Source organism: Rhea americana, unplaced genomic scaffold, assembly GCF_003343005.1.
Source record: "Rhea americana isolate MKP2758 unplaced genomic scaffold, rheAme1 scaffold_34, whole genome shotgun sequence".
Classification (NCBI taxonomy): domain Eukaryota; kingdom Metazoa; phylum Chordata; class Aves; order Rheiformes; family Rheidae; genus Rhea; species Rhea americana.
Window position 1 is genome coordinate 4,817,311 of NW_028186468.1, and position 27,814 is coordinate 4,845,124.

The 27,814-nt window shown below is 35.1% G+C and overlaps 1 protein-coding gene across 1 annotated transcript in view; it reads left to right on the plus strand.

The window, feature by feature from the left end:
• Positions 1-20,333, plus strand: part of VEGFC (vascular endothelial growth factor C) — a 77,735-nt gene extending 57,402 nt beyond the window's left edge. The window contains exons 4-7 of the mRNA XM_085311394.1: positions 10,872-11,023; positions 15,021-15,130; positions 15,379-15,709; positions 19,814-20,333. Coding sequence (XP_085167520.1) covers positions 10,872-11,023; positions 15,021-15,130; positions 15,379-15,709; positions 19,814-19,928 — 708 coding nt within the window. The 3' untranslated portion in view covers positions 19,929-20,333. The remainder of the gene's footprint in view (positions 1-10,871; positions 11,024-15,020; positions 15,131-15,378; positions 15,710-19,813) is intronic.
• Positions 20,334-27,814: the final 7,481 nt, after the last annotated feature.

A 27,814-nucleotide genomic window follows, 5' to 3' on the forward strand; every position in this document is an offset into this window, starting at 1 on the left:
AGCATTTATAAAATTTAGCTTACCCAAATAAAGAATGATCTAGTTACAGAAACAGTTGTTACATGTAGCACAGATTTCCAGTTCTGTGAGCACAACGCCAGTTAGAGATAAATAATCCCTATGCACTCCTATCTTTGGTGAAGACATAATCATGTCTTCACCAAAGTACTAGGGGTAGTTAGTTAAAGATTCAGGAACTGAAGAGAAAAATACTAAAGGGCTCATCAGAAAGAAAGAAGAGGCAACAGCCGCCTTCTGTTTCTTTATGTATTCAGCAAAGCAAGCATTTTATCTCCGAGTTTTCTGTCCTGCTTCTGCTCTCCAGTTTTATTTGGTGCTTGGCAGAACACAATTTTAAAAATACCTTTATAAAAGAGGAGAGCTTAGTCTAGTGATATTTTTACATTTGTCATCTCAAATCTTCTTCAAATTATGTGAACGCAGCTTATCAATCTATAAGGTATATCAAATGGTCATCAGAGAGAAGAAAATATTGGATTCAAGACCCTTCTGTGGAATTTGTAACCCCTACATATTTACTTTAGCTACTATTACCCCTTTATTTCCTGAACAAAATGATAACAAATGACTAGTAACCAGGCATCTTTTGTTTTTYTGTAAGTCGTCATGGTTTTAGCTTTATTTTTGTTGCATAAACTCCATAAGATAACTTGCAGAGACTTCATGTGTTCACTCCATAGAAAAAGTGCCTCATGGGAAATGAATTTCAGAGCTATGTCTTGGTATGAGGGCAAACCCTGGCATTGTTTCCAGGCATAAAAAGCTAAAGAAAGTTGATCTCAACTTTCATCACATTTAATTAAAATCTCACTGGAAAGGAGCTAAGCACAGAAATTATTTTTATGAGGAACAAATCATTGATTGGCTTTGATTGGACTAGATCAGATGTTCCCAGATTGGTTTGTGGAACACTGGTGGTCCAGAAAAAGGTCGACAGTCCTCCAGTGCTGGCTGTTCTCCTTTCTAGCTGCTTAATTTTATTAAAAGAAAAATAGAAAAGTATTCTACTTTTGATTTTCATACTGTTTTTCCACAAGAACTGTTTCTGTAGTTGCTAAGGGGTGTTTATACAATCATGGTTGGGAAATGAGACAGTTTAGTCACTCAGATGTGGCACATGGTCTATGAAAATTGAGACCCCCTAGGCTAATTCATAAAACACTGTAGGTTTTTTCCTTCTCCTTTCTCCATGGTGCTGTAATAGTCCAGATTTGTAAGTGATGGCTTGACTAATAAAAACCTATGGGGGAGGTGTGAGATTTCTTTTTGTAATCGCTATTAATCAAATATCAATCCTCTGTTTCCCTGGCATATGAATGTGTGGCAACAGTTAYGGAGACTGGAACTACCTGATGCAACAACTGCCCGACCATCAGCTGTACTTTGTGTACACCCCACCCATGAGTACTTGCTTATAATAAGGGTGAAGGGAAGCAGGGAGAAGCCAAAGAGCCATCTCTTTCCATTTGTTCTTTTGGCTGGCAGAATGGACCTCTTTTTGGTTCCTTTCAGATCATTTGATGCGAAGGTCCTAAATCGTCTTGCTCCATGATTAGAGTAATAATCTCTCAGGGGAATGCATCCTTCCAAACAGTTTGAAATTAGATGTAGAGGAGTTTTTCTCACAGGAAACAAGCTAACAGCTTGAAATTATTTGCCATATTTGAGATATACATGATGTTCCTTTATRCAATTTGGAGATACATATATCACAAGAATTTTCAGTCATTTTGAACTTTACCATTTATGTCTTTTCCCATGCATTTTTCTGTGTTAGACTGATGAATGCAATGATATAGTAAGTGCTATTTTTAGTAGGAGATAAATCAATATAAATGCCAACAGTTTTCTGTTAAAATTTCTGGAAAAAAAATAAAGCGGTTCAAATATAAAAAGTAGAATAAGGAACCCTAGCATGTTAAACAGATATGAAATGTATTATCTCAGATGAGATATCTGTTGTCATTTCATACATAAGCCATGAAATCCTTGTTTTTTGATATGATCTGCAGTTAATCTAGGCAATAGTAATATAAATAATAATAATACGCCATTTTTCAAATAACTTGTTTTCTTTCTTTCCARTAAAGAGATGTTTAGAGTTTTGAAATCAAACAGCCTTATATGCTTAGCTTGAAAGTCTCTCTAGATGTATTCTGCTGTTATGCTGGTTATATTTGGCCTGCCTTAATGACACTTTAGGAAGTGCAAAGATCACAAGTCGTGGAAACAAAGATCACAAGTCATGGAAACTGAGAGTCAATCAATTTAAGGGAAAATTGCCAAAAAAAACCCACAATTCATCAGGAAAACATACGTGTAGTTAATGCAAATCGGGGGAAGAAAATCATACATAAACCTTATATTTTGAAAATATCTCAAATGGTAAGCTTCCGTCATCCTAAAAGGAAAATTAGAGTGTTGATTCATTTATATTTCAGAATTCACTGATCGGAAATGTAATTTCATATGTGCCAATATCCAGTGTATCAGCAAACATAATGATAGTGCTGACTAAATTAATTTAGCCACTGAAGCTAAGAAATACTTTGTATGTTAATCAGCAGTTTATCTGAGATAATACTGTAGAAATACAATACGTCATTAACTCGTGTTAGTCTAAAGAAAATTATCAGTACCATGAATCAAAATACATGCCTTAAAAAGATCAGTGAGGGGGAATATTGGAATTTTTATTGGATAGACATTCTGATGGCTTTTTTAGTCAGGCTTTGGGAGATACCTATCTACTGCTAGATTTTACAAAGTTAAAATCATGTTGAGCCCGAGGTTGTGGACCAGACTCTGGTCCCACCCTTGTTTCTGTTCTCCACTCCAGCTCTGTAAATGGCTAAAGGAAGAATTCTGCCAGTGCGGGAACTGAAAAGAGCCTGCTGCATGGCGATCTGCAGTACCACGCAGCTCTGGCCTGGAAGCTCTTTCAAGGATTACTGAAGAAAGAACAAGGTTAGGAAGCAGAGGGGTTGTTGCCCTTGGCATCGGTTTTTGCCCGTTGCAGACTGCCAAAGGCCAAGTCTGCCTGGATGGCACAAGTCAGAGCCACCTTTGCCCTGCCTCCTCTTGCTGTGCCTCTYGCTCAGGTACAGCACAGAGCCTCCTCTGACATCAAGGATTTAAAGAAATGTTACATCTAATGAATGAACAAGCAGAAAACAAATCCACTTGTAACAAATCCACATACATAATTCTACAAGCAATCTAGACATACTTTTACCTTTCTTATTAATCCAGAAAATTCTTTAATTACATACCTTCTGACCCCTGGTAATAGGGAGTTATTGGTTATATATAGTCAATTCTAGATTCATTCTGGGAGTAATTATAACAACAACAGTATGTAGCACTTATTGGTAATTGAGATCTGCTAGTGAAAACATTCCATATGTTATCTCCATTTTGCAGATGAGGTAAGGAGGAAATGCATGGGTTGCCCTAGATTGCAGAGAACACTTAGCCTGGAATTCAGTATTCTGTCTGCGAGTTAACACTGCTGATAGCTTTAAAGATACAGTGATTTAAAAAAATAATTTTTTAGGTTTATGATTTATTGTGGGCAGAACTTTGTAACTGTGGAGGGTAAGAATTCTCAAATATGTGAGGAAACTTTTGTTATCTTGTATTTAATCACTTGATAAATTGCTGGAGTTTTTGGTGCAGGACCATTTGCCAAATGCATATATATTTTGAATCTGTATCTTAATCATAACCTATAGAAAAGTGAAGTATATTTTTATTTCTGTGCCTTTTAAAGTTTAAGAAAATTACGACTTCACCTGTAGGCACTTGGAGTTAGAAATACATGCAAAAGAAAATGATGTTCAGGTCTGTAGGATACACTGCCTTTTGTTTTTGGCTGGTGCAGTGGAACTAAGATATTTTGAACACTGAAAGATATTAGATACTGAACTATGTACCTGCTTGAACCTGCTGAAAATCAGCTCCCTGGGGAATAAAGGGTAGGTGATTACCCACTCAGACCTGTGTAAAAAGATATRTCTTAAAACAATGAAGTATAAAATATCTTAAAACAATAAAGTATAAAAGTCCAAGTGTGTAAAGAAAAAGGACCTTCCTTCATTTTTGGAGATCAATGTTTCATGGCTGGCTACACTAAAAGACAGATTTAAGATGGGGAAAATATTATGTACAAAATATTATCTGTAGATAGATTTGTGATGTATATGTGTGTTCATAAGAATTATTTTCTTTCTCTCCCTGTTCTTTCAGGGATGTTCTGAGATAAAGTGGACAAATCTGGTTTAGTGAGGTGGTCTCTAGAGTCTGTGTTTTTAGTAGTGCAAAATGACAGCTATAAACATCAGAAAAACAACAGGGATTAGTATAAATAAAGTCTATAAATACTTTTCCTTCCTATTCATATATTTAAAAATATTCAATGACATCTCTGAAAATTTCTTACAGTGGTAATGAAATGAGTCCCCAATGGCTGGTGCAGCTGTCCTTGTGGAAATGGTATAACTGTWGCTGGTCTACACCGAAAGACTTTATCTCCCATTTTTTAAAGTCAAGGATTATCAGTCTGTATTAGGTTCTCTACTTCAAAAAATTGAAAAAATAACTATTTCAAAGCAATATGCATGTTTGCTCATGTTTGCATTTTATCATAGTAATTTATGGCAGAAATCTAAGTTGAGAAAACCGTGTTCTTAATGGTGAACAACTTGTTTATTTACTTCCATCTAGAAAAAATTAAAGGAGTCTGGAGTACAAAAACGGATGTATATGTTACTGAGGAAAGACTATTGTATAGAAATCTGCCTAGAAATATTTAGACAATTAAGTTCAACAAAGCGTGCGTTATCATAACGTGTCAGGAAGCGAAGCCAGGTTCTTAGCTGACATTCATGGTATGCTCTCTGATAAAAGAATACTTCAAAGTACTGCGTTTTGCTGCTGTTATTTAACATTATCTGAATACTTTGAAAAGTAAATATAAAAATAGCTGTTAGTGTCTGAAGTGGCTATGATTTAAAAAAAGAAAAAAGGAACCTGAAGAATAAATCTATTTTAAGATGTAAAAGTGCATAAATAGTGCATATATTAGATCTGTTTTATAAAGTAACAAGTTATATTGATAATTAAAGCATGCTTGTTTATACTCTGGATGTGAAAAAAGTTGCGCTGGAAAGGGAATATTAGTCTTTCTTACCTGCACAAAGGCAAGAGGTATAAAGTTGTAACTTTTTCTYGTATAGTACCAATGACTGTGATGGTTTTAGCACAAAATTCTTGCTTTAAACAGACTTCATTTTTTATTTGAAAGTCTTAATGCCATTTACTGTACAGGGCCCTTGTATTTCTTCGTGACGCAAGAAGTGGAAACAACTTTGTTTTATAAACCCACAGTCTTGCTTAGTGGTAAGCAAGCCTCGTGTATGCAGCCTAATATTCAGATTACTCGCTATATTCCATTTTAAACCCTGTTTTCTTCACAGCCTAACTATGTTATCTTTAAACATTAGGGATTTAAATTTTCTATGCCAGAGGTCTGTCTCAGCTTGATATGTTGGGTTTTTTGTTTGTTTGTTTGTTTTGTTTTGTTTTGTTTTTTTGCTTTAAAACTTCAGCCAAAGTTGTGGTACTTCTTTTTGTTAGACTGGAGTGAGAGAGAAATGTATGGCTTTATCTGTAAAAACAAAAACGTAACTGGGATTTGTTTTTCTCTGAAAAAATTTTCATTCCCGTGTTTTAGGTGAAGCATATGAAACTTGTTTTTTTGCATTAGGAATGYGTGCTGTTTTGTGCTCAAGATAATCTGCCATACCTTTTAAGCCTTAGAAATGGCCAAAAGCCTTAGAGGACAAATATTTAGAATTATTTGCAACTAGAGCACTTTATAACATGAAGTTATAAAGTGAACAACATTGTTGTTATGGTTTCAGATCTAGGCATCTAAATCCCATCTCGTAGGGAGAGTTTGTGTATCGCTGGTATCTCCCCTTTATCCCCCCGTGCTGAGAAGGAAGGACCCTGGTTGACTCAAAAGGAGCGCAGACTAAAAGCGTGCCTACTGTAATGCCAAAATATTATCTAAAAGATCCCAAGAACAGAGATGGGAATCAAGCTTTGCACATTTGCTGCCCAATAGAAAACCTGTGGCTGGGCTGGAATGAGGCTGGCATGGAGAATAGTGGCACTAGGTAAAGATCTCGGGATGCAAGGCCTTGAAGAAAAATATTAGAGAGGATGAGAAAGACTGGAAGACCTGCAGACTAGATATCAGTGACAAAACCATCTCCRACTGACAAGATTGGTGGTGTTAAATTCTTGTGAAGTGCGTTAACAGCATGTATTTTTCAGCTGTTCTTCAGATACATACAACTTTCATTAGTATGTGTTAGATATTCAGATTAACARACTGTTACTGATTTCTGGTACCATATTAGTTCATGTGGAAGAAGCTGGAACAGAGGCTTAGCTGTAATTTTGTGCATTTTTAATTTTTCCTTAGTATATAATACTCTAGTTTGCTATCAGTTACAGCCGCCTTGGTTGTTTTTCTATTGAGTTTCTAACCTCATGCAGTGCTCAGAATAGATGGTAGCACATATGCACAGGACAGCATGAGCAAGTTAAGTCTGATCTTTTTTTTTTTCTTTTTTTTTTTTTTTTTAATTTTTGAGTATTTTTTATCCAATTTTAGCAACACTTATTAATGCACTTTAGTTTACTCTTTAATATATTTTAATTTCATATTTAACAATTTTTTCAAAATAGTGAACAAAAAAGACTCTCCCTGAAGAAACTGCCCAAATTCCGTACTGTCTGAACTTCTGTTCTTCTGGGGATTGAAGTTAATTCTTTAGGGTCTTCTGTCCTGAATATCTATTCTTTAGGTGTCAGCCCCTGAAGGATAGGTCTGAAGGAAATATTTTTTCTCTACTGCCTGTAGTATGTATCAGTTCAATCCTTACTACGATTTGAAGCAGAAAAGAGAGGGAAGATTTGGCSCTTTAAGAAGCAATGCCTTTACTGCATCAGCCCATCTGTCCATCTATCGTCTCCCTTCTCCAAGCAGCCCCAGAGGTACCCACATGGGCAGCAGCAGCCACCAACGGGGCCAGAGAAGAAGGCAGCCAAGAGCTGCTCTCACACACAGATGCTGTGCTGCATTTTTCTAGATGTTGACATATGGCTGTTATATGTGGCCAAGCATGCCCCATAGTGACCACAGATGTTGGGTTCATGGTAGAGATTAACAAATGATAAAGGATAAACTAAAGATGCTATTAAAAAAAAAAGAAGAAGAAGAAGAAGAAAGAAGCATTACTGAAGGTCAGATCTTATCTAAATGAAATGCCTTGTAAGATGTGATGATGCAAAACCAAATTACAAATATACAGTTTATTCACTTTCACTTCAACAGCTTAAATAGATTTAAATAGATGGTGTTATCACAGCCAAGAGCAGAATGTAGACTTGTTTTAGAACGGATCTTGTTTTAAAATATCAACCATTATATAAACAGAATTATACTGAGTATTAAACACACATTTTCAGTGACAAATACTTTTCAGAAATTTATTTCTTGTGAACCCTCTGCTTGATATATATTTTTTTTCCTCAGAAAAGAAATATAAATACCTGCTTTTTGAGTTTACATCAGAATGTAAGATACTAATAGCATGTGCAAACAGAAATTGTAAGAATATTGCCAATATTCAAACCCCAGTATCTTACCATTTGCTGCAAAGAAAATAGATCTAGCTTATATTCTTTTTCAAAATGCTAGTTCATGTGTAATCTCCACCACTTACCAAAAGTGAAGACAAGAAATGTAGTATCAAATTTGATATAGTCTAATTTCTAACATAAAYGCTTGGTTTTGTTCTGTTGATCCTATGTGTGAACAGTAACTATTTGCAGGTGACATAAAATACGTTACTGTTAACGGAATTCAGCTGAATGAATTGAAAGTAATTCTCCAAAGTCAAGGAAGTTAGTCGAGCTTTACACGGTTTAAGCAGGCTTTTTCTGCATTGTATTACTGACGCTTTGAGAATAATTGTTAGCAATTTTTGCCTCTAAACAGACACCTTTCATAGTTTAAATGAAAGATAAATGGAGATGGAGATGAACCTTGTTTCATGTTTCAGCTCAGAGTTGATAGGTCTTGCTCAAAGACTTTTACTGAAATTTCTCATAGTGTATTTGTGCARCTCCTCCAGAGGACTTACCGGACTGACAGGGACCTCTTTGGTCCTGGCGGCTTAAAATTGTTTGAAAAGTCCTATACTGCCCTCTCTGGCACTCCAGCGTTTGTTATAATTTGCAGCCTGGCAAACTGATCCTAGCCCAGGAATAGAGGAAGTACAAAATAGGCCCTCTTTTGCTAATCTGCTACAGACTGGTTGATGCAAAGAGTCATGCTTACCTTCAGTTACTATAGGGAGAACTGATGAAACTCAGTAGTTTTTATTTCTGCTTCAGAGAAGGAAGATCATGCTGTCCTTGAGAACACAGAAAGAATAAGGTTCTTTTTGGACATATGATACTATAATTAAATCCATGCTGTTTTTTCTGCTCCTCACATTCATATACATCTATTAAGAAACTGTGTTCTTGCAAGATATTTAATATATTAAAGTCTTTCACACCTATAAATTATTATATGGGCACATTTTTCAAAGAGGCCTCAACTGTGATGCTGTTCTTCTGAAAGCACGGTTTTTAAGAAGAGGTGGAGTTCTTGCATATGTAGGTGCATTGTGGCACCAGTCTTTAAAGATCAGTATTTAAAAAGCAGAAGCCCAAAGAACTTTACATGTATTCTTTGAAATCTGTACTATATGCACAAATTAAAGCTATTTTACAAAAACATGATCCTTTCTACCCCTTAAAATACAACAACGCCCGCCATCCCGTCCCCAGCAATTTGCTGGCTAGTTTGTGCATTTAGTGCATTGTAACGCTACAGTGTTACAATAGGTGAATATTCTAGTGAAATGCATAGGTACATAAAGCAATGGCCATATAAAATATTAATAGAAAAAATGATAGCTCTGCGTAATGATCGTTGCTTTTCTTGGATAAGACATATTGGTAAGGACAGCTTTGGTGATTAAGTAGAAAGAACTTTTATAATAGATAAGGGCAGAGGAGCCAATACTGTTTGGCAAGCCAAAGAGGATTAAACAAATAATAAAAAGTTGATAGACTCTTTCCAGAGGTTTGTTTTGAACTTAGTGAAAACCCTGGAGGTTTGTCTGGTGATAATTATGTTTGAAAAAAGCAGACATTTGCTTAGAAATCATTTTATTAGCACAAATCTTTAAACTTAAAAGATTTAATCTTTAAATTTTGTCCTATTATCTTATTAATGCCTCTGAGGACCAAAATTTTAAGAAGGTTATTTATTTTGCAACTGAAGCAGGAATCCAAATGTTAATATGCTTTGGCTAGAAGTCCTTCTAACTAGCAAGAGAAATTCTTTCCATGGTAGCTCCCTGGGTAGACAGTTTTTCATCTGTACTTGGAAGATACAGGAATTTTTTTTCAGTTTTTTGTTCTCCTGTGTACCTCTGATACACAGAGGTAAATGTGTATCAGTTTGCATTTTCAGAAATTCTACTGAAAAACCAATGTTTAAAACTGATAGAAGAGCAGTTGTATTTTCTAACGTTTTCTACACAGGTGGAGTAAAAATACTGTTTGTTAACAAAAAAAAAAAAAAAAAAAAAGTATAGCAAAAATAATAGCATTGCAGTGTTCTGTAACAGAGTAAGATGGCAATTTAATATCTTTCATGATTCAGTTCTCTTATGATGACACTTCCCATGTTAAATATTTTTAAAGGTCCAGTCACTAAATACGACCAAAAATGCCTACTGAACAGGTAGTTCAGGCATGACAGTGGTAAAAGCTTCGTCACAGGCTGCACAATTGTCCTTTCACTTTGTGTGTATTTGATGAATATATAYGTTCACTTGCATATATCAGTGCAGGATCCTGTTTTCAAGACATGCAAGTAGATATGCTTTGTATTTTGAATTATTTAAAATTGTTGGGGTTTTCATTACATTTGCATGCTGCTTCTGCGCCATAGCATGAAGGTATTGATTATAAAGTGTAATATTGCAAATAAATTTCACCAAAAACTTAATGTGTCATGATATGCAATCCCATCAACTGAAACTGGAATGAAAAAACAGGTAATATTTTTTAAAATACTTAAATTCCCAGAAGATGCAGAAAGGTTCTCAAATATATTTGGAAAAGAGGGTGTACACCTAAATGGCAGTTGGGCACTATTATGTTATTTAACACATGACAAAAAATGAAGTGTTTTTTTTGTTTTTTTTTTTGTTGTTGTTGTTGTTGTTGTTGTTTTAGAATTTGACGTATTTGTTCTCACTTTTAAGGAAACGACCAAGATTTGAATCTTAGAAGGAAATATTCTTAATTTGACAAAGTAAATGTCCTGAGTTAATTTCCGCCTTTTTGGATGGCCGTAGAACCTTCCAGATAAAGTTTTGTCTTTAAGAAAGATCGCCAGTTTGAAAGTCACGCTCTCTTGAAGAATGAGTTCTTTGTACATTTTCCTTTTTTTAACACTTTTAATTTAAATGCATAGTGAGCAAACAGGCAGGCAACCGGGCAGCSTGTCAGTGGGCATAACATAGTTACTGTGTTCGTTTTGTACATAACGAGTACTTAGTAGCGTAACCGTAGACACTGCTGAACGGTGGTAGGGAACAAAACCCCCGAATCAACTTCCTTCTAGCTTTTTTTGYTTGTCATTATACTGTTTTTAGTTTTACTGTTTCTGATCTATAAACAGTTCTCTTTTTTCCCCTTCTCTTTTGTAGTTGTTTGAGATTACAGTGCCGCTCTCTCACGGCCCTAAACCTGTAACGGTCAGTTTTGCCAATCACACGTCCTGCCGATGCATGTCCAAGCTGGATGTCTACAGACAAGTTCATTCTATCATCAGACGTTCCTTGCCAGCAACGCAAACGCAGTAAGTGCAGACCCGGTCTTTCCTCTCATGTCGTGAGCAAGCTTAAGAAATTAGATTTAAAATAATGTTCAAAGCTTTCACAATTAGGCTAGGTCAACTTATATACACTAGTAAAAGCAGAATGCAAAGTTTTATAAAGAAATTAATGTTTTACGTGGAAAGAATATTACTAAAATAATTCAGACAGTGCCTTTTATGCAGTTATATAAACTGGAGCTAGGTCATTTAAAAATCAAAAGGAATGTTACGAGATTTTTTTTCATGGAAAGAGCTACAATGTAGTTGAGGCTTAGAGAAAACATGTAAAATAATTTTATATAGCAATATAAAATTATTCAAAGATGTGAGTAAGCAGTGAAATACCATGTAACTGGAGGTATGAATGACAGCCAGATTCTGAAGGTCTTTATTCATCTTACTCATTCCTGTCCACCGAAATTACCGCTGACTTTAATACGAATTTGCCATTGGTGTATGGATCTTCAAATTTAGCAACTTATATATTCTGCCTGCAAAATGTGAWACTATGATGATCAAGTCAATAAATGCTTCAGACCTTCAAAAAGGATAAAATCAACTTCTTCAGAAAACAATAAATCAAGAAAAGCTATCCAAAAATACTTATTGTTGGAAGTAAGGAGTGCTCAACATTTCTCTCTCAAACTRTGTTTTCTTGTGAGCAGCTGTTAAAGAGGGAAAAAAAAAGTTCTTAGGGAATCTTTAACTAAAGAGCTTTCTGGACATTTCCACATTCCAGAAGTGAGTAAGTGAGAAGGGGAAATAAAAATTTAGTGTGCAAACCAGAGAATTAGCATATAGATTTGGAATGGGAACATAACATCCAATTCTTTTTTCTTTCAAAATCTTAAAAATTAAACACACAAGAAGYCTACCACTGAAGTAATTGCTATTAAAAAGCTTAAAGAGCTCATGCCCTTCATTTTAGATGGAGTGGTGATTTCATGATGTGTAGATATTTAGTAGAACAAAAATATACAACAGACMRTTGCAAACAGTTGTTTTGTAGAAGAACCAAGGGCTAGAAACTGAACTGGAGTTAATTATATGCATTTTTAATTAGGCAAATGAATAGGAAAATGTCTGCAGAAGTTAGTCCTTCCTATATTTTCATGCAGTTCAAGTCTGGGTGTTTTCTGATATGTGCTGTAGCTAATCACATATTATATTTCAACTGACATTGAATTTCTTTATCAAACTGTGGGTCATAAACAGTGGACTGGAAATAAATCTATTAGTAATTAATTGCCCAATTAACAGATTATAAAAATGAAAACTCTCAAGTAAATAACGAAGTCAAATCACGCTGACTGTTGGCAACTTCTCCGTTCTTGCACAGTGAAAGCAGTTGTAATTACTACTGCAAGTGTTTACTTCAGCCAGAAAACTGTTAACTCTCTTTAAATTGCAAATAACAGCTCRGTTACCTTTAGACAGGGAAGTAAGCACAGATACAGGGGGGCTTTGACCAGTATGTACATCAAGTAGATGCTTTGTGAGTAAGGACTCACGCCTCAAAACGCTGAGAAATATTAGATCGGAACATATAAARGCTTTTTCTAGTACTAGCACCGTCTTTAATATTTAGAATCTAGAAGCACTCAGGAGGGTTTTTTCCCCTGTTTTCTTTTTAAAAACCTTATTTTAAAAGGATTTTAAGCTTAAAGATATTTAGTCTAAAAATGCTGATAGGTGTCTTTATAGAATCCGCTCGGGATTCCTAATTTCCATAGAAAGGTCTGGGTTCGATTCAGGTATTTAAGTATCAGTGGCATAATCACAGAAGATCTGCATAGTTCCAGTCTAGCCCAGAGTATTCACTGACCTTACTCTCATCCTTTATGTATGGGAAAATGTCATACAGCCAAAATCGTGGAAATCTACCTTTTTGTCACAGTGGCAGATCTGCATGTGTACGTGTATTAATCTACATGCTCACTTTAATGGAGGTATAGTAATGTCTTTCCTGCATGTTATTCATTGGAAAGAAAAGGCTAAGAGTATAGCCGCTGTCTTTTTTTTTTAATAGTAACACTTGGGATCTGATAGGAGTTCAAGACTGGATTACACCTTGGCACAGGCATACATAAGAAAGAAGAGAAAAATAACATGCTAGATAGTATAGAAAGAGTGGATCATTTTTTATAACCGAGTAAGCTTTAGAAAAAAAAATTATGCATGGCTTGATCATGAGAATTAAGGTCTAGCTCTTTGTCCTCTCCCTTCCCATTTTGTTCTTCTCTTTTCCTTCTAAAAAGTAGTAGCTACCTTCACATATTTTTGGGGCTCAGGCATGTTGGTTCGTGTTAACCAGTGTTTCAGAATACCTCCTGGATTAATCTTGACTTGTACTCCTCTGTTTATGTAGCATTTTGTCAAGAGATGCGATTGAATTAGAAAATTGTCAATTTTTGCTTTAGAAGCTTGGCAAATTTTTTGCTTAGGCCTTCATTATACATCACATAGGTCAAAGTTTCCATGATGATCTTTTCCCCATGTTGTTACAGATGGGCATACACTGTACACAGTATTTCCCTCTCTTGCATATTGAGAGCCACATAACAAGTTAGCATAATTTTTTTCCCCAAGTTGACAATGACTTGGAAAGAGATAGTGAAATTTTTTKCAGTATTATGCCTCTGATCCTTTTGGCCCTCTCAAACTTTCCTAAAATGTTGTGATAAATTACTTAAAAATTTGAGCCATATGAATCTTCCCTTCTGTAATTTTCAGTACTAGCCACCAGGGTAGAATATGCAAGCAAGAAGTTCCTTTTGCTTATTTTATAGATTCCTGACATTGAAATACATAGAGTTCTCTTTGAGTTCTTTGCTAACTTGATCTTGTTATGAACATATTATGGTTCATATATGCTTGATGTTTTCTGTATGGTGTCACCTCTGGCTGCCTTTTGTATTTAGTTTAAAACTTGCCTGGCTATAGCCAGGCTACTCTGGGTTTGCRTTGTTTTTTAAACAGAATACATTAATATGTCTGTAAATTCTCTGCACGATTTCCCTAGCAAAAACAAGAGATAAGAAAAAGAACACACGTGCCCAGAGGAAAAGTAGCCAAATGAGGGAGCACAAGTGAGATCATTAGCAGAAAGAAATGAGAATTGACAGCTTGATAAAACATGAGGCATTGCAGGGTAACGTTAAACTACAGCAGTCATTACAGACAAAAAGCTGTTTAATGTGGTGAAGGGGAGTGGTAGACCTGATAATCAAGGAAGAATGTCCTAGCACCTGCGTTTCTGAATGATGAGTAATGTTGCTCCTCAGGGAAATGAAAAGAAAAAAAAAAAGAGTACAATGTATGTACTGTTTTAACAGATGAGAATATTAGGAGTAACTACAGAAACAGTACATAAATGACTGGATGCAGGAAATTAGGCATGATACATTAAAACCTGTAACGTCACCTTTGGTGATAAAGAAATTGCAAGTGAGAAAGAGCAAATAGTATACATGAATATTCTTTTTGTTGTGGACCTACTAGTTGAGTACAGTCATCATTTAAAAAGAGATCCGCTGTCTTTTGATGGCTCTTTGTATGAAAGCATTTTTTTTACTACAAAAAGCAATGTAGAAATTTATGCCTGTTAGCACCTATTTGRTACACAAGTAATATTTACGCTGGTCTATTTTGTATTTAAGGTTTACATTTAAGAGTTAAATCTGTTACTAACCTACATTAGGAAATCACCAGTAATAGTTTCTACAAGCTAAAACTTAAATTCTACTTAGCTAAAACTTGAACTGTGAAAATGTGACTTCAACAAATGGTTGAAGACTTCTGAAGTGGGGAGAACCTCAGCTGATAATAGATTTGACAGGAGCARAAAATGAAATTATGAATGAACTCAAGTTTTGCAGAAGATTTTTGTAATGGAAGGGAGTACATGTGATCAGTGGCTACAGCTGACTTCCTCTTGAGTTCTTATGGTAATATATTAACAGTATGTTTTATTCCATAGGTGCCATGTGGCAAACAAGACCTGTCCAAAAAATCATATCTGGAATAACCAAATTTGCCGATGCTTGGCACAGCATGATTTTGGTTTCTCTTCTCACCTTGGAGATACTGGTAGGTAGTTTTACTTAATGTAGTTCTGTGTTTTTRTTTACCCATAGGAGGAATAAAAACTCTGAAAATTAAATAGTAAAATGTTTTTCTTTTTTTAATGCTACTACTGAATGTTTCCTCTCTTTTGAATTATGTTTGTTCTTAAAACACTTTCCCAGGTATGATTGATATTATTTCTTCACTTTGATTGTGGACATAGATAAAGTTAAAATTTTGATAATTATGTAACAACTTTGCCTGATTTCTAGACACTTCCGAAGGATTCCATATTTGTGGACCAAACAAAGAGCTGGATGAAGAAACCTGTCAATGTGTCTGCAAAGGAGGTKTGCGGCCCTCAAGCTGTGGACCTCACAAAGAATTAGATAGAGCATCTTGTCAGTGCATGTGCAAAAACAAACTTCTYCCTACTTCGTGTGGGCCCAACAAAGAATTTGATGAAGATAAGTGCCAGTGTGTATGTAAAAAAACCTGTCCTAAACATCAGCCACTAAATCCTGCAAAATGCACCTGTGAATGTATAGAATCTCCAAATAAATGCTTCTTAAAAGGAAAAAGGTTCCATCACCAGACATGCAGGTAACCTAAGTCTTTAACCTTTTCATTGTTTTCAGTATAAAATTTTAGCTTGTGTTTATTAGCTGTGTTGCTGAGTCACGTCATAGCCATAAGTAAACCATGAACTTCTCTTTAGTTATCTTCTATAACTTATATCATCTCTAAAAGGAAACAAGYAGGCAGAATAAATATTTTAAAGTATATTTAGTTTCTTGTAATCTCTCYTATTAGTACTTAATGTATTTTTTTCCTAATTAATTAAATCTCATGGTAAGGATGTGCTATAAATTCAAGCCCCTGTTTTTTATGCTATTTAAAAATCCCACTGTATTTTCTGCAAGAACTGAATATTGCAGTTCAGAAAATTAAAATGCTCCTAACTAGATTTCAGGAGTTAGTTCTAGAGGTCCCATCATTCATTTTACTTCCTTAAGTTTTCCATATCCTTTGTTTCATTCAGATGCTACTAAAGATTTATGAGTGTGTAACAAGTCTTGCAGTTCTGGGAGACTTCTGTGAAAAAGTAGACATATATAACCCTAAAGTATAATGTTCACATTTATCCTTTAAAATGGGATTTTGTCAGACAAAAAACACTGCAATTTCTTTATATATCACAGAAGTTTTTCTTTCCATGACTTCTACACTCATAGCAGTAGCAGTCTATATACAAAAACTGGAATAACTTTAGGTTCTAAAAAACAAACAATTTTATTTCTGCTTCATATAACTTTACTGAGGTAGATTTTATATATATATACATAAATACTACCTTATCACCAGGGGCCACCTCAGCTTACTATAAAACAAAAAAAAATCATAGCAGTGTACTAATGTGCATTTTCAACAGTGCTACACATACAAACCACTATTTAAAATAACATTCACAACTGGAAAAGTTAGATATTTAAAAAGCTAAGAAATGCTATAATAAATATCTGATACCACTGTTATTTAATTAATGATTTAGTATTTTATGGAAGGAATTGAACCAAGCTTTCTCTGTGTTGTGGTTGAAYGCTATAAAGAGCTTGAATCTCTTTCTTGCTTCCAGGTTCAGTATGACATAGGATACTTTTTGGTATTCCTCTTTTCTAAGCACTTCTTTGTACTGAGAAAGAGAGGAAGAATCATATATAGTGCAACTCTGTTGCTCTAYGCTAGACAGTAGCAATTACAGAGATAATAAAATATGCAATCCCTCCTCCTTAAGAAAGGACTCATCACAGGTTTCTCACATTTTGGCTCTGTCCCAAGTCTTCTGTAAAAGGAAGAGAAAAGCCCCTGCAACCTCCCATTTGTCTTTTGAAAGAAAGATCTCTACTGTTATGAGAGCAAGTAACTGGAAGTGCCTCTGCCTAACTTTGTATAAGATGCCTAAGAGCTAGAGCGGAGCAGGATCTTGTATCTGCATCCTGGGTAGCTCCCTGTGCAGAGGGCTAGTTGTTCTAGATTCTGGTTATGAAGCACCTAAATTTTTCTGCGTTGTACACAAAGTGCCTGGTTCTAATGTTAGCCTCTAGTCTAGAGGATGAAAATGAAAAATTGTTTACAAAGTACAGTCTACACACACCTACACCCACCTCTTCTTAAAAAAAAAATATATATATATATATCCTGGCTGTTGATACTGACAATCATGATGAGGGCAACCAGCACTAAAGGCAACATTTCTACTTTAGTTTCATCTGTGGAGGTCTTAGAACCTCCAGAATCTCAAACCCAGGCGTTCAGTAGCAAAATCACAGTTACTAACCATAGAGAAAGTTAGAGCAGCCCAGCCACCCAACCTATCTYAACAAAACAGACATATGCTACATGRAAGAACTCCATAAACAACATTCAGCCTAATTCTTTGGAGAGACCTGGTCTCTGTTCAGCAGAGTCTTCTAAGGAAGCCACATTTAGTTACAGTGACTGTAGTACTACCCTGTGCTACCACCCTGTGCTACCACCTCAAAAACTGATTTTGGCCAGTTTTGACAGGTACTTAGCTGCAAAGCCTTTTAGAAGAGAAAAGATGTTTCTTGTTCTGCTGCAGTGCCTTAACTGAGGGGAATACTGCAGTAGTCTGAACTTGGCTGCTGTTAGACACCAAGAAACTCATGTGGGATGGATGCTTTATACTCATCAACTGCTGCAAGGTTACACTGAAATTCAGAATTCACTAAGAGGCACAGATCCTAAAGAAAGTAGACTCCTCGTATTTCATGATTGCACAACTGTTTTTCATAATGTCCAAGTGTCATAGATGGGGGAGGAGAGCTTGGCTTTAACTTTCATTTTTCTTTTTTTCTTTTCTTTCATTATACTGTCATCCAGTACCTCAAATACTCTATCTTTCRTGGCAGAGATAGGCAAAAGTGAGTTCAGTGTTGGATCCATTACATCTCTATAGAGTACTTTTTGCTGAGTACAAGCCTCTACTGATTTCCCATTTGCTCACAGAGTTCCTCTGACAAATAGATGGAAGATAGTACAGTCCGCTTGCATTCACTGTCTCTGTCAAGTGTCAGTGTGATTTTTGTTGGCTTTCACTACTGTTTTCAGAATTTTTTTGGACAAAAGRTCAGTAGGGGCTTTGAGAGATTTCCTTGAGTTGTTACTCTGATCCCAAGTATCTATATTAAGAGTTACTACACCTAGCACAAAGTACTAGTACACTAGCACATAGTACTCTCAAATAAGTCACACCAGTAAAATAACCTATGATTAACGACAGTGAGTATACTGGAAAAGATATGACTAATTAATAAGTGCCATGGTTTTTGTCTTCCTCAATCCTGATTGCTTTCTTCATTTCCATGTTCATTGGTTAAACTAATTGGCTTGAATGAACATGACTGTARTCCAGATCTCATATCATAAATAAATTATTGCAGAGTGGCAACTTGGTATCCAAAATAAGCATGCAACATATTAACATATCTGCAACAATAATAAGAGTAACCACATGCTTGAAACAAAGAAATTGCCTAGGGAAAAGGATACTGAAAATGCCTCAGTATACTATTCTGTAATGTCTTTAAACTGAAGTAAGTATGAGTTATCATAATAGATCATAATATCAGTGTTTCACAAATATATTATTTAAATACAAGTTTTAAGTATAACTGTGTTGAAATTTGAAACATATACTTTTCTCCTTTGACTCAGTGCCAATGTCTGAAAAAAGCTCAGACTTGTACTTTGTCGCCATTACACACCAGAAAGTATTTAGCATTGTTGTTGTAAGGTTATTTTAGGTCAAGTTGTTGTTTTAATAGGAAAAAAAAATAAAAAAAAGGAAAAGTGAAGAGGTGTTTAGGGAAACCACAGATAATATATTYGTGTAGCTTCTATTTTTCAAGTCATATAATCTGTGAAGAAAAATTCTCCTGAATTTTAAGTAGATGTGATTAGTGGTTTAATTATCTATTTCAATTTAGTTTAGTTTATTTAAGTAGATGCTATTTCTGTCCTTTCTCTGTTAAGATTTATCAGAAACATGCAGACTCTGATCCTACTGCAGAATGGAGGTAGATGTAATATGAAGTATAGATGCATCTGTCTCCATTGAACTCAGTGAGGATCTATAGGAGTTTAAGTACRTTCTCATTTTCAAGATCAGGATCATTGTGCAACAAATGTATATAAATGGCTGTTGTATTAGCTAATAAGACAACAAACAGTCCTGGCAAAGAAGATGGTAGGTTTGATTACCTGCTCATTCTGGATTGTCCTGTCATGCCCAGGTAGCTGAGCACTATGGGCTGGGTACTGTGAGCCAGTAGCTCATAGTAAGCTGACTGAAGTACAGAAAAATATTACTGTGTTTCCAAAATAAAAAACCTTGATATGTTACTCAAGATTAATACCACCAGGCAGTACTTTAAAAATATTAATATATCTATGAAAACCCTGTATTTCTACTTAGTAACATTCTTGAGTCTCTTTAGTAAAGAATAATCCAAATAAAAGTGTTGTAAGAATATAAACAGAAGTTGAAAGATATGTATTCACATGAATTAAATTATGGAATTACATGTTCCTTAGAGCAATGGCATCATAAATGCCATAGGTTTATATTCCAGGTTAATATAAATGATCACATTCTATTAATGCCCATTTTTTTCATTTCTTTAGTTGTTACAGACCACCGTGTACAGTTCGAACGAAACGCTGTGATGCTGGATTTTATTTCAGTGAAGAAGTGTGCCGCTGTGTACCCACATACTGGAAAAGACCACTTATGAATTAGTGAAGAGAGCACTACTTGCTATTTTGGTGTACATTTTTCCATTAGAACAAAAGAACAGAARCTTTTCTAATATTTGGAATTAAATGTTCACCAGAGACCCTGTGGGGCTTTCAGAGACAGATACATTATGCTTTTCTCAAGATGTGGAAAGCAAATGTAGACAATAACTGGGGTCCATGTTTTGTAAAGAACTCAGTAAGGACTTATTTTCTGCCAATGACCAAACAGCCTAGGTTTTCCTTCTTGTGATTTTTTTTTTTTTAAGAGATAATGACTATATAATTTATTTCCACTAAAAACATTGTGCAGCATTCCTGTTTATAGCAGTAACAATTGTTAAAGCTCACTGTGATCAATATTTTTATATCATGCAAAGTATGTTTAAAATAAAATGAAAATTGTATTATATAACGGTGAGAATGTCTGATCAACTGTCCATAGAAAGGAACTACAATTCAACTATATTACTAGACTTCAAAAAGGGGAGAAAGAGGSACTGAGAGAAAGCACTTTTACGAACAGAGGTATAATTGAGACCACAGTCACTTTTTCWTACCTGTTTTATGTGTAGCTTGAAATATAGTTATACCTTTCATGATCCACTGAATTTGTCTTTAGAATGAAACTAGCAAAGCAAATATAAGTAATAACTAATGAAAACACTGGAGATCATGTACATTGCCCCAAAGTAAGGACTATGTTTAAAGGCCAGCAGCAGCTACTGACATTCCAATACGCGTACCATTTATTTTATTACCTGTTAGTATTCCTTAAGAGTAATATAAAATGATAGACTGAAGGTTTGTTAACGTGAAAATGGAAATGTCAACTATCAGTGTTGTAAAATTTAGAACTAAATAATTCAGGATGCTTCAGTGCAGCTTTACTCTTTCATCTAGTCTATCGCATGATCTTGGTCAACAGTGTGTGTGTGTGTGTGTGTGTACGCTAAAATACTTTTGAAGGAAAATAATTTACATTGCACTGGGACTACGAAAGGACTGCCACCAGTCCAATACGGATTGACCTAATCTCTGCACAAAAAGTTGTCAAGACTTCTCTTTATCGGGGGAAGGTTAAATCAAACATCTACAGCTCTAAAAAGAGGTGAGATTTTTTAACTTGTAGGGAATGAGGAATAYGCATAAACAATCTAGTCTGAATTAAAATACTTCAGAATTTAGAAGTTTTGAAATTATGCAGACTTTACTGGGTGCAGAAATGGAACAAGCAAAACTGCAGAGCAAGATTTTTGGAATAGCAGTAAGCAAATCTGCAAAATATTTTTGGAGATCATTATTCTAAAGTGCTGGTTCTGAGTACCTGTTTCTAGAAGCATCATTAATAAAATGGTAACTATTACTATTCCCTKGAAAGGTAGCAGTAGGGGTTGCTTTTCTAGATTCTTGCAAATTTAGATAGCAGAATTCCTAAAAGTGGGTAAAAGCTACTTTCAGTTACCATTGTGGGTTGAGACTGGTGTAATAAGTAGGCAAGATGAGAGTTCAAATTCCACTGTTTGCCTAGGGTCCCCACAGTTCTTCCTAAGCAGCCAGCTGCTTATTATGCAAACAGGCTAAAGTTTAAGTGCACAAATACTGAGGAATGTCTTTATCATTATGTTGCCTCAGCAGTCAGATGCGGGGATGGAACTGTGGATGACAACTGAGCAGCTAAATACAACTTTATGTTAATACAACAACACAMAATTTCCCATCAGTTGTATTATTAGTCATGCAAAGCATCAGGGTCTACACTGTCAACACCAATCTARTATCACGCATTTAATGGTCAAAACTRTGTTCAGTATTACCTGAAGATCCAGACATCCACATTTGAATGTGTAGTGCTTGCAAGAAGCATAAAATCTCAAGTAAACAGCAAACTTTAATCAGATCTCAACAAAACAAAGGGTGTATGAAGCGCCCAAAATAAACTCACTGATTTCTATACAAGGTAAATATTCAAGAGGAAGGGTGGAGAGAAGACAAAACAAATTCCTGAAACCAGGAATACAGGCCAAGTAAGCCAAATTTAATACATATAATATGTACCTGTGATTAAAATGTAGGAAGTGAAAGCAGAGCAAAATTGCATTCTAACAAGAAATTGCATGTGGATTATAAAAAGTCCACTTTATTTTGTACAAATGAAAAAGTACTAAACTGAGCAATGCTTTCACTTTACATCTGAACTACTTGAAAAGATTTCATTAAGATAGAGCTAATGAAACCATTCTGGCTAAGACAACAGTCAAATTTCTCCTGAGCACGTTACTATACTCCGAGATCCGAAACCCCGTCATTTTAGAGTTTGTAGTCCTAGAGGACAAGGTAGGGGCTGGAATGACAGAGAGTTAAAAAAAAAAAAAAAAAAAATGAGAGCATGGAGTAGAAAACTCCAACTTTATTGCAAACATCAGCATTCAGTAAGAATAACTTTCTTCAATGCATTTTTTTTCAAATGATTAACTTTACAAGATAGGCTATGAGTGGACTGTTGAGCCTAAACGATACAAATCACTAAGGAAAACTAACACGTACAGAAAGCAAAGACCTGACTTTGAAAAGATACCACAAATCAGGCTTCTGTCTGGGCAAGTGATTAGCAGCCATCCTCACAGATATGCAGAGGAGTAGACTAATATATGCAAGCAGTTGATTGCATCTTTTGGTAATCAGGTTTTCYGGTTCTGCTTTACCCCAAAGCACATATTTTTTTTACACCCACAATAACAAAATATACCACAATTATCACTAGTATAGGCTACCAATTATCCATTCTGTGATCTAAAATGTGATTCTGTTTCTCTCAGTGCTGTCACAAAAATCATCTTTATGCTTTTCTAAGGAAGAAAGGGAAAATTTAKAGTAGAAGTACTATCTTGCACCATTTAAGTAGCTAATAGATTTACACCATTTTCAGTTTTGAGGTGCTATTTAATTATAATCTCCTTGCAATTTTCATCTAATTTCAGTTATCAGTTTAGTACTCTTATTTAAAATAAATAAGGATAAAAATATACAGCCTAAAAGAGTATCTCAAAATAGTGGTCATAAGTCTATAAAAGTTTTTCTACATTCACTCTAAATAAAAAGTTTATATTATGATCTGTGTAAAATACTCCATACCGTCTAGAAAAAATACAGGGAAAAGAGAAAGACAGGAATTCCAGTGAATCGCATTTAATAGTAAACAGACACACGCTTGCATTTCATCAGGAATTTACAACATTTCCCGTGCTCTTTCAATATAATGTTATATGGAAACCATAAAATTATGTGAAACAACCCTTCTGTACCTATATTAACTGAAGGACAGACTATTTACAGTATGAGGTGTGTTAGTCTGCTGATATGCTTATTTAATTCATGTTGAAAGAGCTGGTACTAAATCAGTTCTCTCAGATCCATTTGAAAGACCAGCATAAAGTCTTGCATATGATGTACTGTATCKTTTTGAAAGGCTTAGATTACTTCTGATGCTCTCACTTTCAGTCTTCAGATCTCAATGACAATTATTTCAGCTGCCCTTGAAATTTAATGTCTCTCTCTTCCTCTGGTTTTGCAGAAGTATAACTAAGCTACCCCATTTGTGCTAAAGGCGAGGAGCCAAGTAATTGATGCACCCAGTGTGCTCATCAGCAGATTAGTCTGAGGCATACATATACATTCACATACACGCTGCAGTACCTCAAGGTACAAAAGGTTGTCCTCATGTAGAGGAGCATAAAGGTAATCAACTCAGAACTTTAAGAGCTTTTRTAACTTAGCCATAACTTGTAGTATTTCAGGATTTTTCCTTTATTGAGAAAAGTGAAAATAACAGTGGATAAGTTTTTAATACCTTGCTTTTGTTCTTCTCTTTTCCTTCCCCATTTCAGATAAACTGCTGGGAACGAATACAAGATAACTTTCTGATTGCCGGCTGAAATGCTAAGATCAAGGTATTTATTTATTTTTTTTTTAATGTAATAAACATGAGCAAAGGCTGGATAAAATTAGGCCAGTTTAATACAGCTTAATGACTCCAGATTACACTAGAGTTCTTAAAGGGCTCTGTAAAGATCAAAACATTTCAGGGAGGAAAAAAAAACCATCTTTTTGGTTTTACATTCTAATATATGTTAATAGAAAGCTTTAACTTGTCTTTACATAATAACAAATCTGGATTCACTTTGTCAAAACTTTCATGTTCATATGTTGTAATGGAATCTAAACAGTAGCAAGCATCATGAGGTCACCAATTTTACAATAGCATTGTTCATAAAATTCCAATAATTTATCATTATATCAGTGTATAATATTTTATGTACAGTCTGCAACTGTGGAGCTGGAGAACTTAATTTAGCTTGGGGATGTATTGGATAACTAAACACAGGACATTCCAGAAAAAAATAAATCATAAAACATGATACTTGGCTCTTTTGTGTAAGCATTGCCATTTGTTTGGCAAACTACTATGGAAATTTCTGAAAATCGTATATTACCATTTATTCCCTTTTCTCCTCAGCAAAACATTACTATGAAAATCACAGCTTGTAGATTCAGATTTTTGTCCTGGTTAAGGGTTCCTGTATCTGTTCCTGACAGACACTGACCTTTCAACTGAATTTCAGCAAACTCTTTATCAGTTCTGCACATTTATATCAGCCATATGTGGTCACTGAACTCTTCCCCTTTGCCCCRTTTCTCAACCTAAATTACTTCTTAGATTTCTGGACCCTATCTCTGTCTCCCCATAAGAATAGCTGTACTTCCCCTTCAGCCTTTCTCACACACATCACTGTTAACTCAAACCTTTCCATTTCCCTTTCATAGCCAATCCCTCACTTCTTTAAATTTTCATTGTTTTCCTCTATATTGCCATTAAAATCTACTCTTTCCTCTCTATTGTTTAAATTCCCAGCATTGGGAATAATCTAGTGATATTCCTAACTGTACCCACATGAAAGAGCAAGTGTTAAAAAGAAGTCTGAAAAGGGGCAACTCAAAACTTCACATTCCAAGTGTGCAAATCCCATCTGCCCAAGCAAATAATGARTACGAAGAAATAAGAGCCTCCCAGTGCAAACTTGCAAATAAAAGCAGCACATGCACAAATCACTCTAGCAAATTACTCTTGAAACATAAAAGGCAATTTATGGTATTGCTCTCTCTGTAAAATGCACACGCTTTTATCCCTGAAGTATGCTGCATATTTTCATGCCAGTTTGACATGGTCCTCAACTATGTCCAGCACAGCATTTTGAAACTACATTCAGCCTTGTAATTAAGTAAGTAAGTTCACTTCTTATTCACACTACATCACTGTGAAGACAGATGAGAGATGGTTACAGGATCCTCCCCAGAAGGATCCCGATGACGCCACTTTTAAGGATAGATAGTATTTGCAAGTTCAGGCTGTCTTCCTAAGATGGATGTGCTTTTCACCAAGCCACATCCTTGTCCACAGCTAGCAATWTGGATTCAGAGAGTTTCTCGAGTCATGAAACACTAAGTTCAGCTTGGTCCATGGGTAACATCACAGAGTCAAGGTAGATATAGCTGTATTAATTTTGGTCGCTTCAGTGAGCTTTTAATCATCCAGTTAAGAGATATTAATTCTGAAGTGCAGCAAACTATCCGTTACTGAAGCACTAAAACACCTTGTGATTTGTACTGCAGTCAGAAAAATCAAGAAAATCTAAATATATGAGCAGATTTGCTGGAAGCTCGACTGGAAATAACCTCAAGAGCACAATTTAGATAAGCTCAAAGTAGCACCGAAATATTTTTCTAAGATAAAACCAAGTCAGTTATTTTCACTGAAGGAAGATATAGATACATTCATTCCCAATCTATGAAAAACATTTATAAATATATGCATTGTAAATATTAAGCATTTAGCAAAGGTAATTTCAAAAAAAAATTTTTAAATATATATTAGTGTCATCTTATGCTGGGGGGACGATGAGACTGTCTGATGGCAGTTCTACATATTCATTTRCAAGAACAGCACAATGATAAAATAGCACAATGATTAAAACGATGTTTTAATACTGATGTAAGTATATATATATATATAAAATAGCATTACACTGTTCTGTGAGATTAATAATAGGTAATGCTTTAGGAGAATCAAAGCATTAGAGGATCCTTTATTTAGTAAATTACTGCATTTGATTTACTTTTCATTGAATTTATAAACATTCAGATTTTACGAATTCACAAGTCTTTAGCTATTGAAGGTCKACCAGTTACCTTTTTTCTTTACTTTGCTTTTATTAGTTACAGGTCATTGTTCTTTAAAACATACAGGAAATATATCTTTCTTTAACTATAGTTTATTTTGAAAAAATGCTATTTTTATTTTAGTAACTCTAACAATGATATGAAAATAAAAAACATAAATAACGAGCAGGTTAATAGAATTTCCCCTTTCACAACCCACAGTACCATGAGCCAGGATCCTCGACAGATGGGGCACCCAGGTTCTCAAACCACAGACCCTCCCTGAGGGATTTAGAGTTGGGGGTGAGGCTGCAGCCAACCCTGCTTCCCAGGTGCTTCCTTCTGCTGAGACCTGTACGGAGGGCACCTTCTCAGAGCTGCTTTTAGCTTGGTCCTAAGATGATCTATTTTATGTAGGGGGCTTTTCTAAGCCTCAGAAAAAATAAATCAATAGTCAGGAAAGAAAAAATGTGTGCGTGTGTGTTTCTTGGGCTTTTCTCAAGAAGAGTTTAGCTAAAGGAAGTCAAAACTATGACATCTGCTGACATCACTGATTCTTCCTTCTGATTTAATTATACATGTTAATGGGATCACTGCAAGACTGTGATCACGCTTGGGCGTGGTGAGGCCTGCTAAACGTCATCAAACACTCGCGCCGGACAGGTTGTTCTAACAGCTTTGCATACTCGAGGCTTTGAAGCGTTAGCTTCTGTAGCCTGCAAACACACTTCTGCAAATGCCTACAACTTACCTACAACTGCTTCTGTTGTCAGTGAAGCATAACTAGATGCCTAAACTTATGTATTATTATATTATCATTATATTATCTAAGGGCTTCTCTATCTACCCTGTAAAATAAAATCTGGTAGATATTCAAAAAGTACTAACATCTTTCTGCACAACGTACACTGAAAATGTTCTCTTAGTCCCTTCTATTATTTGAGTTGTATGAAATAATTAAATAAGATTTGGATCAGAAATTGAGAACTTTACCTATTTCATTTATTATCACTTTCTTGTAACATGACAGCAGAAGTTAAAGACGGAACTAGACCTGTCTTGGATGTTATCACTTGCTACTACTTGTTGTTCTGGAGAAGTAGGAGAATAAATCCTCCTCATCTAGTCCACATGAATAATTTACCATGCTTTACTTATCTAGGATAAGACATATTTTTGTTTCTTTGACCGAAAAGCTCTACTATCAGGAGTCTCTGTTGCTCTACAATGTACAAATAACTGTCTCTTTGTGTTTTTGCTGCAGTTTTATTAACTTATAGGGTAAACTGACACAGTCAGAACTTGTTTATGCTAAATTTCCATCTGCCATGTTCATCTTGCCTGGTGTGCACTTGATTCTCTTAGAGCATCTCTTGGTCTAAGGTGCTAAATATTGATATAATTATTTAACACTTTTTATATACTTCATTGAAACCAATAAATTTCCATTTAAGAAGCTATCCTYCTCATATTTAGTCAGGTATAAACACTGAAAGGATTTAATAAAAATATTTGAACAAAACAGCCTATTTACTTAAATTCAGATGGTTTAAAAATCTATTAAAGAGGAGAATTAATATTAATTCCTCTTATGTCATTAATAGAATTCTGACTTTTCCGTCAGATCATCCAGGAAAATCAGACATCTAAAAGGCAAAAACACTGTTATTTACA